General features: G+C 42.1%; 1 protein-coding gene across 5 annotated transcripts in view; it reads left to right on the top strand.

The window, feature by feature from the left end:
• Positions 1–18,239, top strand: part of mon2 (MON2 homolog, regulator of endosome-to-Golgi trafficking) — a 110,254-nt gene that overhangs the window by 61,165 nt on the left and 30,850 nt on the right. For 4 of the 5 annotated variants that reach the window (XM_033038102.1, XM_033038101.1, XM_033038104.1 and 1 more), the window contains exons 11-16: positions 2,702–2,852; positions 3,587–3,795; positions 8,531–8,612; positions 15,805–15,983; positions 17,513–17,625; positions 17,742–17,846. In XM_033038102.1, coding sequence (XP_032893993.1) covers positions 2,702–2,852; positions 3,587–3,795; positions 8,531–8,612; positions 15,805–15,983; positions 17,513–17,625; positions 17,742–17,846 — 839 coding nt within the window. The remainder of the gene's footprint in view (positions 1–2,701; positions 2,853–3,586; positions 3,796–8,530; positions 8,613–15,804; positions 15,984–17,512; positions 17,626–17,741; positions 17,847–18,239) is intronic. The other variant, XM_033038103.1, reaches the window with a different exon arrangement.

Raw genomic sequence — 18,239 nt, 5'->3', positions numbered from 1 at the left:
ACTCATGAATTTATTTTGTTGTTACTGGAATAGTGTGATGGACAACATTAAACAACAACTGTAATGTTGTACCAATTTGTACTGCAATACTAAATCATTGCTTTCAGCTAGTCACTGTTTAACAAGAGGATTGTCAGTGGCAGCTGATCCAGAGCAGGCACAATGAACCTTTTATCCAGCTACTGTGCTGTTCTATTCACACTGTTCTCATTTACTGCACTGTAATACAGTTTTCAAATCCAAAAAAACATCTACTGGGAGAGACATAACGATTTGCATTTTGCAAATTTTTGCAAAATATGCCAACCAACCGTACATAGCATAGTCTTTCAGTAATTTATAGAATTAATTAAGCATAATTTTAGCACACAGAGAGCTCCACTGTGGCAGCAGATTTATATTCCACCTAAAATGAATATTGACCAATAACAGGACCAATATTTGAGTATTATGGTGAAACTCTGTACATGGTGTCCTCTAAGGCTTTCAGATGAGAGGATTGTATACAAGTATGTTCTTTCAGATGATTTGGGAATGTGGTTCAAAAATTGTACTCAGAATTTCTGGGGGGTGATACGTGAGTTAATAGTGTTTTATTACCTCTGGAATCATTGGGATGAAAGAAATTCATGCAATTGAGGGGAATTGGCAAGGCCAACATTTATTACCAGTCCATGACAAAGCACAGTGCTGGAGTAACTTAGCGGGTCAGGCGGCATCCACGGAGGGTATGGACAGGTGATGCTTCGGGTTGGGACCCTTCTTCAGACTGATTATAGTAGGGGGAAATTGGGGCAGGACTAAGCTTGGCTAGTGGTAGATGGATGCAATTGAGTGGGGGTTAAATTGGCAGATAGGTAGAGTAAGTGACAAGGACCAGAGATGAGAAATAGGCAAAATGGTGTCAGATCAGGAGAAGAGTGAAATGTGCAGTGAGTTGGGGATATAGGCGGAAGGAGAAAGAGGGGGGCAGAAAAGGATTTGAGGGTCTAGTCCAGTGTAGTCTTTAATATCTCTGAACGTGATGAGTTTGCTCAGTTGAACTAACTCAGGCTTTGGTGTTGAAATGGCACAGTAGCGCAGCGTTATTGTTGCTGCCTTAGAGCGGCAGACACCCCGGTTCAATCCTGACTTCAGGTGCTGTCTGTACGTACTTTGTACGTCCTCCTTGTGACGATGTGGATTTTTTCTGCGTGTTCTGTTTTCCTCTCACGCTGCAAAGACGTACAGGTTTGTAGGTTAATTGGCTTTGGTAAAAAAAAATTGTAAATTGTCCCTAGTATGTAGGATTGTGATAGCTTACAGGGTTATTGCAGGTTGGCGAGGGATATGGGCCGAACGTAGGCCGAGGGATCCATTCCCACGCTGAAAGTCTAGGGTGAGGAAAACCCTAGTCAACATTTCAGGTTAATGATTTTCTCTATTGGAAGGTTGTTGAAATATTAACACTGTTTCTCCCTCTGTGGATGCTGCCTGATCTGCTGAGTTTCCCACCACCTTCTATTTCCAAAAGGTCCATGAAGTGAACCAGGTAGAATTTTATGATAATCTGGTAGTTTCATGATCATCATTACCGATACCAAGACTGATTCTGACTCCGGCTTTATATTTAATCAAAACTTTAAATTCCACAGCTCTCTTGCTGGGACTTGAACCTTTCTCTATTTCATTTTCCCAAATCTAGTTTCAAGGCCCAGTAACATAGGCACAAGGAACCATGCCTTAGATTGTTGCACCCTTAACATGCACATGGTGGAGACTTTCAAATCATGTATATAAACAACTGCTTGCAATAATAGGATTTTCTGAAAATTCATTATGTCCTCCAGGCCAAATTTGTCTTGGAAGTCTGTTTCACAGTTTTATGTGCCGTTTCCTTAAATTAATGAGAAGCTAGGGCACAAGCATCTGATCCAGCTCTCTTGGATTAAAATTAAAAAACAAGGGCACCTATCCATGTTCTTCAGGGATGCTGCCTGACCCGCAGAGTTTAGTTTAGAGATACAGAGCGGAAACAGGCCCTACGATCCACCGAATCTGCGCCGACCAGCGATCCCCGTATACCAGCACTATCCTACACACAAGGGCAATTTACAATGTTTACAGAAGCCAATTAACCTTCAAACCTGTACCTCTTTGGTGTGGGAGGAAACCGGAGTACGCTGAGAAAATCCACGCGGTCACGAGGAGAACGTACTAACTCCGTACAGACAGTACCCATAATCAGGATCGAACCCAAGCTCTCTGGTGCTGTAAGGCAGCAACTCTACTGTCATGGAACCTAATGTTCATTAATGTATAGATTGTTCATGTGCATGAAATGTAATAATTTCCTCTGCACAGAGAAATGAACAAAGTGAGCCTCACAATTCAAAATATAATGATCGGAGTGCAAAACACTCAGCAGCTACTGAGAGGGAACCAGTTTTAATGGTTCAGATAGACCATTTTGTGTTGGTCAGAAATATATTTTCTCCACAAATGCAGCAAGATTCACAAAGTATTTACAGAATTTTTGCTTTATTCCAGATTTCAGGATTTGCATAATTTTGGTGTAGAAAAGTTGTATTCCAGGAAAGGATGTAATGATGGAAGGAAAACACACCTCTAAATAAATGAGCAAAGAATGTTGGTCCATTTTTTGAGTAAATTTGTTTTTGTTAGTGTTTACTCACTAAATGTAATCTTATTGTTTGTGCAGGCACGAGTGGAATTGGTGGTCCTGCTGCAGCTCAGAATGGGACAGGGATGGGTGCCACAGTCGGGTTCACCCCACAGCCGGCTTTTGAGTACAGAGGCACATGGATACCAATTCTGAACATCCCTGTCCAAAGTCCTTCTAAAGCAGGCTAGTGAGTGCAAATCTAATAACGCAGTGACATCCAAAGACTTCAGGGAGACGGGTGAATGTGGGATACGTTTAAAAGAAAATTATATTGGGGATATTTGGTTGTGTTGGAAAATCACAAAATAAGATAAATTAATATTCTTGGAACAATATCTGAAATCTTATTTATTTTAACTTTTATGTTTATAATACCATTTTCAGTTGCTCTGTACAATTATCAATTATTTTATTTGAAAGGATTTACCAAAAGGATTCCAGTGCAAGTCTGATGCAATTTGGTAGAAGGCCAGTGGCCATCTGTTCTTAAAAGAAATTTAAGAAATGTGTTCTGACATCAGTTCATGTGGAGAAATGTAAATAAATAAGCCATAAATAAATGTAAATAATCCAATCCTTTAAAGCACCTCTGAAGCATCTCCCAAATTTGAGAATGTGTATATAGCATCATACAGCATGGACACAGGCCCTTTGGCCCAACTTGCTCATGCTGACCATAATGCCCCATCTACACTGGTCCCACCTGTCTACGTTTGGCCCATATCCCTCTAAACCTATCCTATCCATGTACCTGTCTTAAACGTTGTCCTGACTACCTCTTCCAGCAGCTCATTCCATCCACCCACCACCCTTTGTGTAAAAAAAAAAGTCACCCTCGGGTTCATATTAACTCTTTCCCTCTCACAAAAGTACTGCAGTTATACACATTAAAATATTTTATTAATTGTATCTGCAATTTAGCCTAGAATCACTGGACAAAGTGGAACCACCTACAATTCCTGATGGCTATGCCATGTCCGTGGCATTCAGTTGTCTTCTGGACCTGGTTCGAGGTATTACCGCCATGATTGAGGCAGAGTTGGAGCGCAAAGCTGCTGCTGCCAAGCCAGAAAAAGGGGTGCCCTCTTCAAAGCAGCAGGAAAAGCCATCAGTGACTGAAGAAGAAAATGGTAATAATCTTGGTTTTAAATGCCAGATCTCTTATTTAATTCTGTCAACTTAACACTCGTTACTTTATAAACTGTTTTCCCTCTGGGGGTAGAAATAAAGTTACTTAGGACGGAAACAAGCCCTTCAACCCAACTTGCCCAAGCTGACCAAGATGCCTCATCTGCACCACTCCCACCTGCCCACATTTGGCTCGTATCCCTGTATACCTTTCCTATCTATGTATGTGTCACAAATATCTTTTTCAATTTTGTTAATGTGCCTGCCTCAACTACCTCCTCTGGCAGCTCATTCCATTATACCCACCATCCTCTCTCTGGAAAAAGTTGCCCCTCTGGTTCCTATCAAATCTTTCCCCTCTCACCTCAAACCCATGTCCTCTGTTTCGTGATTCCCCTACACTGGGTATAAAAGTATATGCATTCTATTATTAATGCAGCAGAATTATTAACATAGTTATAAATAACTTTTTTTATCTATATAGGCTTTAGGATAGGCACATGGATAAGCAAGGAATGGAGTGATTTGGATTTCCTGCAGGCAGATGATATTAGTTTATCGTGGCATCATATTCGGCACGGACATTTTTATAGGGAGAGAGTTGCTGTGTCACGAGTTATAATAACTCATTCAAAATTATTAATAGTTTCAGTGGAGGAAGTTTAAAAAACTTTCTCATGCAAAAGGACCAGTAATCAAAGGATATATGTAAACTGGCAAAAGATTAAAAAACTACATGGGGAAATTATTTTACACAGATGTGATCTGGAATTGATTGTTAGATGCCTGGAAAACTCCTAAAAAGAAAATTGGATAAAAATGAAAATATATAGTTGCGTGGCAAAAATAGGAAACTGAAATTAATTAGATAATCACTTGGATTAATTAAATAATTCAAATAGCTGTCACCATGAGTGAGTTTCCACTATGTATAAAAGTGAGAATAATTTACATAGTTATTAATTATATTACAGAAAGATGAAGGGCATTCCTTTTAGATTGTATGTTGTGGATTTAGCACTCGTATTTTTGGATAGTTGTCTGCCATAATATTTGGATAGTTATTACTACAGCAAAATTTAGTTTAGAGATACAGCATGGAAACATGTCTTTTAGCCCACCTGAGTCACTCCCAACTATCGAACACCCGTGCAAACTAGTTCTGTGTTATCCCACTTTCTCATCTGCTCCCAACACATTAGGGACATTTTACAGAGGCCAATTAACCTCCAAACCTAGGTCTTTGGGATGTGGGGGTAAACTGGAGCATCCCGGAGAAAACCCAAATGTGGTCGCTGGTCGCAGAGATTGTGCAAACTCCACACGGAGAGCGTCTGAGGTCAAGATCGAACCTGGGTCCCTGGCACTGAAGCAGCAATCTACCAGCCGCGTCACCGTGCCACCCTTTATTCCTGTTTTGTTTAAGTTGTATGTTAAGCATTTAATTTTAGCTAGTGTTGCTTCTTGGATGTATTAATGATTCCCTTTATTTTATCACACTGTCATTTATAGCATTTTAGAATATGGAATTTTAGAATATATAAGTTTACCGGGAAACTTACCCTATTCTGTAATTGGACAAATATATAGGCCATTTTACTTTTAAGTAAATTATACGATACTAGTTATGTATGGACAAAGAGTTAGTGATAATCAGCTTGTCTTACCAGATGTATCGTCAGCAGAGAGAAACAATAGCAGGGAAGTTATTTAGCATTAAACTTTCTCATTGTCTTCACCCATTCACCTCCTGTTTGTTATCACCACAGCTATTATCAGATACCACATGCTTTTGTAGTGTGGCATCATGGTTTGCATGGTTACAGTAGCCCACTTTGTTTTACCCTCGAAGTGAAAGGAAACAGTTGGCAGGTGAAGCAATTGATTGCCATTTATGTCTTTAAAAACATGGAGCCTTAAGGGCCTGTCCCACCAGCATGCGATAGCATGCGTCTAGCGCGACCAAACGTGGTCGCTTGAGGCGTACGGCCTCGCGGGGCCGGTCCCACTTCGAACCGCGGAGGCGTACAGAGTTGTGCAGGGCTGGTCCCAACATTGCGCGGGGCTCCAAATATCTTGCACTGTCCGAAGAACCTGCGCGACAACGGCCTGTCGGCCCGCATCCGCATTGAGGCCATACGCAGCACTTCGACGGGCATACGCAACGACTTGACGTCGTACGCAGCGTCTTGACGGCATATGTCTAGCGCGTGTCGTTGCGCGGTGACGTCACCGCCCGGCGTGCCGTTGTGCGATAACATCACTGCCCGATGCCTTACGACGTCTAAATTCAGTCGCCCGCCTCCTGCACAGCTGATTGGTGAGTCTGACGTAAATTACGTCACGCGTAACCTGGGTCGAACCTGGGTCTCTGGCACTGTAAGGCACCAACTTTACCACTGCGCCACCGTGGCACCCAGTGTTCAGTGAACACTTGCACTGCATCAGTGTTGAGTGAACACTTGCAGCCTGCTTGCACCTCCTAAATCAAACAGTCAACATTGAAGCACATTTGGGCAAGTTCATGGATTGGAAAGGTTCAGAGGGGTACGAGCGAAATGGCACTAGCTCAGTTGAACAAAGGGGACTATGAAGGCATGAGAGAGGAGCTGGCCAAGGTCGACTGGAAAAGGATCCCAGCAGGAATGACGGTGGAACAACAATGGCAGGAATTTCTGGGCATAACCCAGAAGATGCAGGATCATTTCATTCCAAAGAGGAAGAAAGGTTCTAATGGGAGTAAGAGGCAAACATGGCTGACAAGGGAAGTGATGGATGGAATAAAACTAAAAGAAAAGGCGTATAACATAGCAAAGAGTAACTGGAAGCCAGAGGATTGGGAAACTTTCAAAGTACAACGGAAGGTAACAAAAAGGGCAACACGGGGTGAAAAGATGAAGTACGAGGATAAGCTGGCCAAGAATATAAAGAAGGATAGCAAAAGCTTATTTAGGTATGTTAAGAGAAAAAGATTAGTAAAGACAAATGTGGGTCCCTTGAAGGCAGAAAGAGATGAAATTATTATGGGGAACATGGAAATGGCAGAAGAGTTGAACAGGTACTTTGGGTCTGTCTTCACTATGGAAGGCACAAACAATCTCCCAGGTGTACTAGAGGGCAGAGGATCTAGGGAGACAGAGGAACTGAAATAAATTTGCATGAGAAATAGTATTGGGTAGACTGATGTGACTGAAGGTTGATAAATCCCCAGAGCCTGATGGTCTGCATCCAAGGGTACGCGAGGAGATTGTTCTAGAAATTGTGGACGCTTTGGTGATCATTTTCCAATGTTCTATCGATTCAGGATCAGTTCCTATGGATTGGAGGGAAGCTAATGTTATCCCAGTTTTCAAGAAAGGAGCGAGAGAGAAAACAGGGAATTATAGACCAGTTAGCCTGACATCGATGGTGGGAAAATGCTGGAGTCAATTATTAAAGAAGTAATAACGGCACATTTGGGTAACAGTAAAGGATTGGTCCAAGTCAGCATGGATTTATGATGGGGAAATCCTGCTTGACTAATCTTCTGGAATTTGTTGAGGATGTGACAAGTAATATGGTTGAAGGAGAGCCAGTGGATGGTGTGTATCTGGACTTTCAGAATGCCTTTGATAAGGTCCCACACAGAAGATTAGTGGGCAAAATTAGAGCACATGGTATTGGGGGTAGGGTATTGACATGGATAGAGAATTGGTTGGCAGACAGGAAACGAAAAGAGTAGGAATAAACGGGTCCCTATCAGAATTGCAGGCAGCGGCGAGTGGAGTGCCGCAAGGCTCGGTGCTGGGGCCGCAACTATTTGCCATATATATTGATGATTTAGATGATGGAATTAAAAGTCACACGAGCAAATTTGCAGATGACACAAAGCTGGGTGACAGTGTGAACTGCAATGAGGATGCTAGGAGGTTGCCGGGTGACTTGGACAGGTTGAGTGAATGGGCAGATGAATGGCAGATGCAGTATAATTTAAGATGCAGGAAAAATGTTCCCAATGATTGGGGAGTCCTGAACCAGGGGACACACTCTAAGAATAAAGGGGAGGCAATTTAAAACTGAGATGAGAAAATACCTTTTCACCCAGAGAGTTGTGAATTTGTGGAATTATCTGCCACAGAAGACAGTAGAGGCCAATTCACTGGATTAATTTAAAAGAGAGTTTGATTGAGCTCTAGGGGATAGCGGAATCAAGGGATATGGGGAGAAGGCAGGCACGGGTTACTGATTGTGGATGATCAGTCATGATCATAATGAATGGCGGTGCAGGCTCGAAGGGCCAAATGCCCTCCTCCTGCACCTTCTATGTTTCTATGAATGCATCTTTGTTGTCGTGGAAGAGTTGAACTGAAAGGCCTGTTTCTGCTTCATATTAGAGTTGTATCACATGTTACCAGGAGGAATTTTACAGAGGAGATTGAGATCTTTTGAAGGGAAGAGTAAACCAAATTATTTTTCATTCAATATTTAAATCATGTGGCAGTCCATTATCTTTCTATTAATCTTTTCACAAATATAATCACAATACTTTCCTTCATTTGTCTAGGAGGCCTGCTCAAAACCATAGAAGAGTACAAAGCAAATGAAGGACACTCGTTCTATTGAGTCTGAGAAAATACTCTATCTGGTTCTCTGTGATTAATAGTTTAATTTCTAAATGACTTGATAAACTCTGGAAAGTTCAACACCTGAAAATGTTACCCAATCCAAAGTTTCACCCTGTTCATATCTTTTCTTCAGTTTCTCGAGCGGTTTGGGAAGAGATGGTCGGTGCTTGCTGGTGTGGCCTTCTCGCTGCACTTTCATTAATGCTGGACGCCAGGTAAAGACAGATGAATTTTTGTATCTCTTTGTAGCTCAGTCTTTGTAGTTCATACATTAAACAGAAACTCTCTTCAGGATTCATGGCAATTTTCCCTAAACATCATTTGGACCAAACATGAAAATGAGCTATTTCAAGTTATGACCTGAAACATCATCTGTCCATTTCCCTCCACAGATTAGCTTAGGTTTAGAGATATATAGTGCGGATTCAGATCCTTCGGCCCACTCAGTCCACGCCGACCAGTGATCCCCACATGTTAACACTATCCTGCAAGCCTGTGCACCATTGGAATGGGAGGAGACAGGAGCACCCGGGGAAATCCCACAAGGTCACAGGGCGAACATACAAACTCCATACAAAAAGCACCTGTGTTCAAGATCAAACCCGGGTCTCTGGCGCTGTAAGGCAGCAACTCTACCACTGTGCCACCGTACTGCTGTCCATTTCCCTCCACAGATGCTGCCTGACCCACTGAGTTCCGCCATCTCTTTGTGTTTTATTTCTAGCTTCCAAGTGTCATTGTCACTTCAATGCAGTTGATCAAAAGAATTCTGGAACTTTTATTTATTTTTTAAATTACAATTATTAAATGAAAATAAAATCTACCATCTGCAATTCCATACTTTTCCATCAAAATATGTCACCTTTGAAAGAAAGTTTTTATATGACTTGAGTATGAAAATTATTTTCCTGCCATAGAACGTTTAACCAAAGTATATATTTTATAAATCCCATCATTCTAAAACTTAATGTTTCATCTTTAATTGGTAATGCAATCACTCTTGTAAATATTTTTCTGCATAACAAATCCAATTCAAAATGTATTTTTTGCAGCCATCTAATACCAATCTAGCTTTCAGGTGTCACTGTCGCTTCAATTTAGTTGATTAAAAGAATTGTGGAAGTTTTATTTTTTTGAAATTATAATTGTGAAATGAAAGTGGGGGGAAAACTGCAATTGCCAGAACCTGGATTAAAATGCTAGAAACACTCAGCAGGTCAGGTGGCAACAGTGGAAAGAGAAATAGTAAAGTTTCAAGTCAAAAATCTTTCATCAGAACAGCTGTTAAGTTTTGGATCAATGAGTTCCAATATATGGAAATGTCCACATTGTTGATTTATTTTCAATAAAAAAAGAAATTGTGAACTCGGCAAAACATAAAGTGATGGACAAACTCGGCAGATCAGGCAACATCTGTGGAGGAAATAGAAAGGTGATGTTTTAGGTCGAAACCCTGCTTCAGACTAATTGAAGTGTTGGGGGGGGGGGGTGGGGGGGGAGATATCTCGAAGAGAGGTAGGGGTGGGATAAACCCTGGCAAGTGTTAGGTGGATACAGTTGAGGGGGTTTTGATTGGACAAAGGCCAGTGGTAAAACAACAGTAAGTGTGAGATGAGGATAGAAGAGGTATGAAATGTGAATCCAGTGGAAGGAATATATGTGGAAGGAGAAGGGGAGAAATGGGTTGGCATCCAAGTGGTTGATGTTAGAGCTACTGGGTTGAAGTCATTAAGACAGATCACTTTACTTTCCTTTGGAGAATGGAATGATGGAGGTTTTCATGAAGCAGATGGGGACAGTCGACTGTTGAAACGAGAGATTGAAGATGTCATCGAAGACTGTGGCCAGTTGATTGCACTACTTTCAAAACCCATCTAGGATCACGGAGATGTATGGGACATAGCCAATGGGGTTGAGGGGGGGGTGGACACTCAGAGGTGGAACATTGTTTGCCAGATCAACGCAGTTATAAAGGCATTGAACTCATCCAGTAGAGATTGCGCCTCCCCTCCCCGATACCATCATTGGTATCCCCTTATAACCAAGATAGTATCCAGGCGCTGTTGCCACAGTTGCCTAGCATCTGCCTGATTGAATTGAGCCTCTAACATCTGTCTTGGCATCGCCAAGCGGAGAACATGGTTGATGTACAGTATGGGCTCGCCCTTCTTGACAGCCTCTAATGTGGACTTTAGCAAAGAGTGAATCTCCCAGTTCACTCAAGGTTTCTGGTTAAGATAGACCCTAATTCTCTTGGTCGGAATGCAGTGGGTAGCTATAGAGAATAACGTTTCTGACAATGGAGAAATCGGCTTACAGACAGACAGTTCTCAGGAATATAACCATTTTGTAGCCTGTGGACTGGCTGTACTGGTTTTCTAAAACTATGGAAAATATTTAAAAATCGGTGCTTGCTCAATGTAGCTTTACAAAAATTATCTTTAGCATTAAGTAGATTATTGGCCAATGCTGTGCCCAGTTCCAACTGAGTAACAATAGTCTATTTTGTGCAGTGGTGTTCCTGTTGCTCATTGTCCCCCTCTTGAGGAAGTGTTGAGCATTGCATTGGGTTAACGTGAGTGCTCCTAAGCATGTGCCTCAACTGAAATGATCTTATTAGCAGTTTGATGTCTCAACATTGAGTTTTGTTTTGTTTTACTGGCTTATAAATGCTGAGGGCATCATTCAGAAGCAGAATCAAAAGAAGCAGAAGACGCAAAGAACTGCAGATGCTGGAATCTCAGGCAAAACAAAAAGTGCTGGAGGAACTCAGTGGATCAGGCAGCATCTGGGAAGAGAATGGACAGGCGGTTTTTTGAGTCAGATTGAAGAAGGGAACTGACCTGAAACGCTGCCTGTCTACTTTCTTCCCAGATGCTGCCTTGCCTGCTGAGTTCCTCCAGAATTTTGAATTTTTTTTAACAAAAATTGCCAGGTTCCTGGTCACCAAACCCAGTCTTGGCTTTTCATTTAGGCACTATTGGATTATGCATTGCTGCATGTGCCGAAATCCAACAGATTGCTGAACTCACTGGGGTTTGTGGTAACCAGATTATAATAACTCTGAATCGAATATTCCATTGAATAGAATCATAGAGTTACACAGTGTGGAAATGGGCCCTTCGGTCCAACTAGCCCATGCCGACCAACATGTCCCATCTACTCTAGTCCGACCTGCCCTTAACCCTCTAAATCTGGCTTATCCATGCACCTGTCCAATTATCTTTTAATTGTTAAGGTAGTACCTGCCTTAAATACCTCCTCCGGCACCTTGTTCCATATTGTGCACAAAAAGTTACCCCTCAGGTATCTATTAAATCTTTTCTCCCTCACCTTAAACCTATGAGTATTAATGGAATAGTGTATTCCATTTTGGCGAGTCTGTTTTCTGCACGGAAAGGTTGTGTGTCAGAAAAGTTACATGTGTGATCACTGCAGGAATAAGTTTCTGTTCGGTGAAGAAATCCACAAGTTGGCCATTTGTGCAAAGCATTTGTTGGATTTCTGGCTCTTATGTGACCTTTGCAAGGGTGGGGAGAAAAAGGACAAAATTGGCACTCATAGAATGTGAACTTTACACCATTTGTGAGAGTTTCCTGTTGGTCCACTTTTAGTATTTTTAAACTAACTACACCTAGATTAGATTCGTTGTTTCGCTGAACGGTTGCGCTCAGTCGCCTTGGCTTATGCCATCTTCCAGTGGCCAAACATTTTTACTCCCCTTCCCATTCCCATACTGACTTTTCTGTCCTGGGCCACCTCCATTGTCAGAGTGAGGCCACACGCAAGTTGAGGAACAGCACCTCATATTTCACTTGGGCAGTTTACAACCCAGCGGTCTGAACGTTGATTTATTTCAAGTAATCCTTCCCTGCTCGCATCCTTGTATCCCTTCATCATCACCTCTTCCCCAGTCAACAATGGGCCATTATGTGCTTCATCCTTCCTAACTCATCTGTTGCCTGCCCTGCTTTGTTCTGGCCTTTTCTTACGTCCAGTTCCCTCCACTCTACTCTCAGTATGAAGAAGGGTCCCAACCCAAAAGGTCACCCATCCGTTTTCTCCAGAGATGCTGCTTGATCTGCTGATTTACTCCAGCACTTTGTCTATTTTCTGTATATACCAGCATCTGCAGTTCCTTTCTACTCCTAGATTAGGTTAATGGATAGAGATTAAAATTCCTCCTCTGCCATGGCCAGTGATAGTCCAATTACGTAGTTACATAGTTATGAAACACCCAGTGTTTTCTTTGAGGCCAACATACCTAAATTTCATCATTGTATGCCTTGACTCAATTGCCCTCAAGTAGATAGAATCTGGACAATTCAAAGTTCTTTATGTTTGTTGCCATCTTAGAAAATCAATTCATTCATAACTGAGGTTCCAAGACATTGGAAATCTTTGGCTGTGTGTGTTCTTCACGAGTTCAGACATTAAATTAGTTTAGTTTAGTTTTGAGATACAGCACAGAAACAGACCCTTCGGCCCACCGGGTCTGCGCCGACCAGCGATCCCTGCATATTAACACAATCTACACTCATAAGGGACAATTTTTACATTTACCAAGCCAATTTACCTACATACCTGTACATCTTTGGAGTGTGGGAGGAAACCAAAGATCTCGGAGAAAATCCAGACAGGTCACGGGGAGAACGTACATACTCTCGTAGTCGGGATCAAACCCGGGTCTCCGACGCTGCATTCGCTGTAAGGCAGCAACTCTACCGCTGCGCCACCGTGCCACAAAATGCTTTCTCTCTCTCCCTCCTTGAAAAGTGGGATAACATTAGCTCCACTCCACAGGAACTGATCCAGAATCTATAGAACATTGGAAAATGTTCGCCAATGCATCCATGATTTCTGGAGCCACCTCCTTGAATTCCCTGGGATGCAGACCATCAGGTCCTGGGGATTTATCAGTCTTCAGTCCCATCAGTCTACCCAACACAATTTCCTGGCTAATGTGAATTTCCTTCAGTTCCTCCATCACCCTAGGTCCTCTGTCCCCAAGTACGTCTGGAAGATTGTCTTCCTTAGTGAGATGATGGTATAGTATAAACATGCTTGAATCCCACTATCACAGCTAGGTGATATAAATTCAATTATTAAATAAATCTTGAATGAAAAGCCAGGACCAAATTTGGTGGTCAGGAGCCTGTAAGCTATTCATAAACACTCACCCAGTTTACCATTTCCTTTCTCAGGTCATTCTTATCTGTCTAGCCAATGTGATTCCAGAGACAGTGATGTGGCACATCTTTTAACAAATTTCTGAAATGGACCAGCAAGCTCTTAGTTTATGCTCAGTTTCAGACGGAAAATACATTCGGACCCGGCCAATAATAAATATCTGTGGCACGGTGGCGCAGTGGTAGAGTTGCTGCCTCTCAGCGCCAAAGATCCTGACTACGGTTGCTGTCTGTATGGAGTTTGCATGTTCTCCCTGTGACCACGTGGGTTTTCTCCGGGTCCTCCAGTTTCCTCCCACACTCCAAAGACGTACAGACGTAGGTTAATGAGCTTTGGTACAAATTGTAAATTGTCCTAGTGTGTAGCAGGATAGTGCTGGTGTACGGAGTCCGCTGCTCGGCACGGTCTTGGTGGGCCAAAGGGACTGTTTCCGCACTGTAACTCCAATCTAAACTAAAAGTTACTGAGACCAATCTCGGGTCGACGGTTTCTACTCAACTGATAATATCTTGTGCTTCAAGTAAAACAGAATACCTTTATGAACTGTGAGATTCTAATTTAGAGATACAGTATGGAATAGGTCCTTCGGCCCACCAAGTCCATGCCGACCATCAATCACCCCGTTCACATTAGTTCCATGTTATCCCACTTTCTCATCCACTCCCGACACACTATAGCAATTTTGACAGATGCCAATCAACCTTTCAACCCGCATGTTTTTAGAATGTGTGAGGAAACGGGAGAAAACCCACATGGTCACAGGAAGTATAAACTCCACACAGACAGCATCCGAAGTCAGGATTGAACCTGTGTCTCTGGCACGGTCTCTGAGGTAGTGGCTCTACTGAGTGCACTACTGTGCTTCCCTTATTCTGTACAACATCATGAAGTGGTGCATATTCTCTGTATCTGAGCAGTTTAAATACAATGTTTAGGGCAATTGAACATCACTCAAAATTACAGGGTTATTTAACCACACTGGTTGGAGATCTGAGTGTGGAATAACTCAGTAAGAGAAGAGAACCTCATTTGCCACTCTATCTTCCTTCTGTCCGGTTTGTCTACGACATCTATCAGCTTACTTTTGAAGCAATTAAGTGAAAATGTTTTGACTTTGTTGATGGCCTCATCATTTTTTGTACTGTTTATATCAGAATCCGAAATTCCAGAATTTATGTTGTCCATTTAAATTCTGGTTAGAAACTGATAAACATAAGCCTGTTCAGCAGAGAGGTGGTGAAATGCTTAGTACTGGCAAAACAAGCCACAGCTTTCACTTATTCCTAAATATTTGCAACAATTTCTCCAGCCTCTGAGGAGTAAAATAAATTATGCAGCCTTTGAAATATTACATATTATGTTCTTAGGCTGGATTTAATTGGCAATATGTATCCAACCTCCACAAATGATCTTAGCAAGTGTCCTCTGGGATAAACATGCCAAAGGATAAGAAGCAACAAGTTTTCTGTTCCCAAGACACTTACTTGGCAAGCAAATAAACCAAGCATAAGCAAAGAGATCATTAAAATGCAAGGGCTCTGACATAAATTGAAATCTTATACCTGTGAGGTGTGGGTGTTAAGCTATTGTACACATCTTCCATACTGAGTCATCCACTAAATGTCTGATTCAAAACAAGTGGCTTTATTGTTGTATGTTAGCAGGCGTCTTTAAATTTTGCTTTCTACCCAAAAAAAGATGAATATTAAAATTGATATGCGGCATGTTAACTGTTAGTGATTCCCACATTTAGAATGTTCTTAGTTTAGTTTAGATACACAACACGGAAACATGCCATTCGGTCCACTGAGTCCGAGACGACCAGTGATCCTCCTACACTAGCACTATCCGGCACACTAGGGACAATTTACAATCTCTACCTACAATTAACCTATAAAGCCAATCAACCTACAAACCTGTATGTCTTTGGTGTGCGGGAGGGAACCGGAGTTCTCAGGGAAAACCCACGTGGTCACAGGGAGAACCTACAAGTTCCAAACAGACAGCACCCGTAGTCAGGATAGAACCCTGGTCTCTGGCGCAGTGAGGCAGCAACTCTACAGCTGCGCCACCGTGTGGCCTCACAGTGTTGAGCTGGTAAAATGGAACTTTCTTGAGTGATTTGTTCATTGTGTTATGATGTGGGTATTGTTCACTACAAAATAAAGTGTAGTGAATGCACTTGTGCAAGCTAAAAAAGCTTGCTTGTTTTCACAGTACGGATGAGACTGCCTCAGAAAACATCTTGAAAGCAGAAATGACTATGGCTTCCCTTTGTGGGAAGTTGAGTCTTGTTACGCCAAGAGATGCCTTCATCACAGCCATTTGCAAAGCCTCACTGCCCCCACATTATGCACTGACAGTGCTGAACAGTTCTTCTGGTGGTTTTCATAAAAGTGAGTAGCTTTTACATTTTTCAGATTTCAGATGTCCAAGAATTTGATGGCATTCAAATCACTGGCATATTGTGTTTTTAGTTAGCATTTGTATGGTTAAGCACTTTAGTTTATTTTAGAAATACCACATGCAAATGGGCCCTTCAGCCCACTAAAGATAGATACAAAGTGCGGGAGTAACTCAGTGGGTCAGGCAGCATTTCTGGAGAAAAGCAGTCTGAAGTAGGTCACGACCTGAATATCACCCATCCTTTTTCTGCAGATGCTGCCTGACCCGCTGAGTTACTCCAACACTTTGTGTCTATCTTTGCTTATAAACCAGCATCTGCTGTTCCTTGTTTCTACCTTCAGCCCACAAAGTCCACACCGACACCCACTCACGCTAGTTCTTATGTTGTCCAAATTTCTCATTTGCTCCCTGCACATTAATTTTATATTACAGAGGCCAATTGTCCCCCAAAACTGCACATCTTTGGGATGTGTATGCAAACCAGAGCACCCGTAGAAAACCCACAGGTTCATGGGGAGAAGGTGCAAACTCCACCCAGATAACACCTGAGGTCAGGATCATGCCCGGGTGTCTGGCACTGTGAGGCATCAGCTCTACGAGCTGTAGCACTGTGCCACTCTCAGTCTGTGCAACCTTTTGCTAAAGCCTGAGTTTTTAATTATTTGTACTCTACTAAAAGCGTATCTTCAGGCAACTTCATAAGGAATGTGCTTGTATATTAGCTAGCATCAAAGCAATGTAAAATGACACACAGTGCTGGAGTAACTCGGGGGTCAGGCAGCATTTCTGGGGAAGATAGATAGATGACCTAACCCACAATATCATCTATCCATGCTTTCCACAGATGCTGCCTGACCCGCTGAGTTACTCCAGCACTTTGTGTCCGGTTGTGTAAAGCGGCATCTGCAGTTCCTTATTTCTATATCAAAGCAATATATTATGGATTTCTTTAAGAATGATCAATAATCAGTTTTTTGCAATAGACTGTCACCTTTGCTGTTTTAACTCAAAGACACAGGTTAACATGATAGTTTATGCGGAAGTGGGTGACTTCTGCTGGGCCAGTGGTGGAGGCCGTACAGATCTATTTGATTTGTTTAAGCAGTGAGGAAAAACTAAGAATACCAGTTCTTGAGAACAAAAGCAGATTGCTCAGCTGCTGAGTTTCTTCTATCTGTCACACATAGAGATATGCCATGGAAACAGGCCCTTCAGCCCACCAAGTCTGCACCAACCAGCAATCACCCATACACTAGTTCTATCCTACACTAAGGTCAATGTACCGATGCCAATTAACTTTACGTCATTGGAATGTGGAGGGACGACTGGAGAAAACCCACACAGACTCCGGGAGAACGTACAAACAGCACCGTAGTCGGAGTCAACCCCAGGTCTATGGAGCTGTAAAGCAGCAACTCTACCGCTGCGTCACCATGTTTCACCTGTACTTTACCTGTTTTATATCCTATTCAATCAGAACTTGTATCACTGCCTCTTCTTTGTGTATTTGCCTTTCCAGCGTACTCCATTCAGGGTCAAAGTGTGCAGATGATCAGCCCTTCCAGTGAATCTCACCAGCAAGTGGTTGCCGTGGGTCAGCCACTCACAAGTCAACCCCAAGGAACAGTCATGGTGAATATATGCTGTCTATATTCATTGCTCCATTTGCTCCATTGCAATGTGCCGTTAAGTCGAATTTTTGTATTTTTAACATTTCATGAGTTAAGTCTTTTCTTGTTCTTCCCAAGTTGACTGCGAAGAATATTCAGTGCATGCGAACATTGCTGAATTTAGCTCATTGTCATGGATCAGTACTTGGAACTTCATGGCAGCTCGTTCTGGCTACTTTACAGGTACGGTAAACATCCTTCTTCCTTTTTTTTTTGTTCCTTAACAACCGGGATGGTGCTCTAATGTGCAATGGAATTGTTCCACCTTTGTTTGCTTTCATAATACTGCAGTATTTTGTTTAAAGTTCACAAGACTATCAATATGGTTGGAAAGATTATTGTGTGTGAATCATTGTCCTTCAGAATGACTGCAATGAACTGCACATTGTTGGTTATGAAATTGTGCCAGATCGACAACTATGTTTGCCTACATAGCAATAATCACATTGCTTCAATATGATTTCATCAAGTAAATTCAGTAAATACATAGCTATATTCTCTAAATGTTGTAATAAAAAGGAGCTGCAGATGCTGGTTTTATACCAAAGATAGACACAAAGTGCTGGATTAACTCAG

Source organism: Amblyraja radiata, chromosome 19 (genome assembly GCF_010909765.2).
Source record: "Amblyraja radiata isolate CabotCenter1 chromosome 19, sAmbRad1.1.pri, whole genome shotgun sequence".
Classification (NCBI taxonomy): Eukaryota; Metazoa; Chordata; class Chondrichthyes; order Rajiformes; family Rajidae; genus Amblyraja; species Amblyraja radiata.
This window is presented reverse-complemented; position numbering and strand designations above follow the sequence as displayed.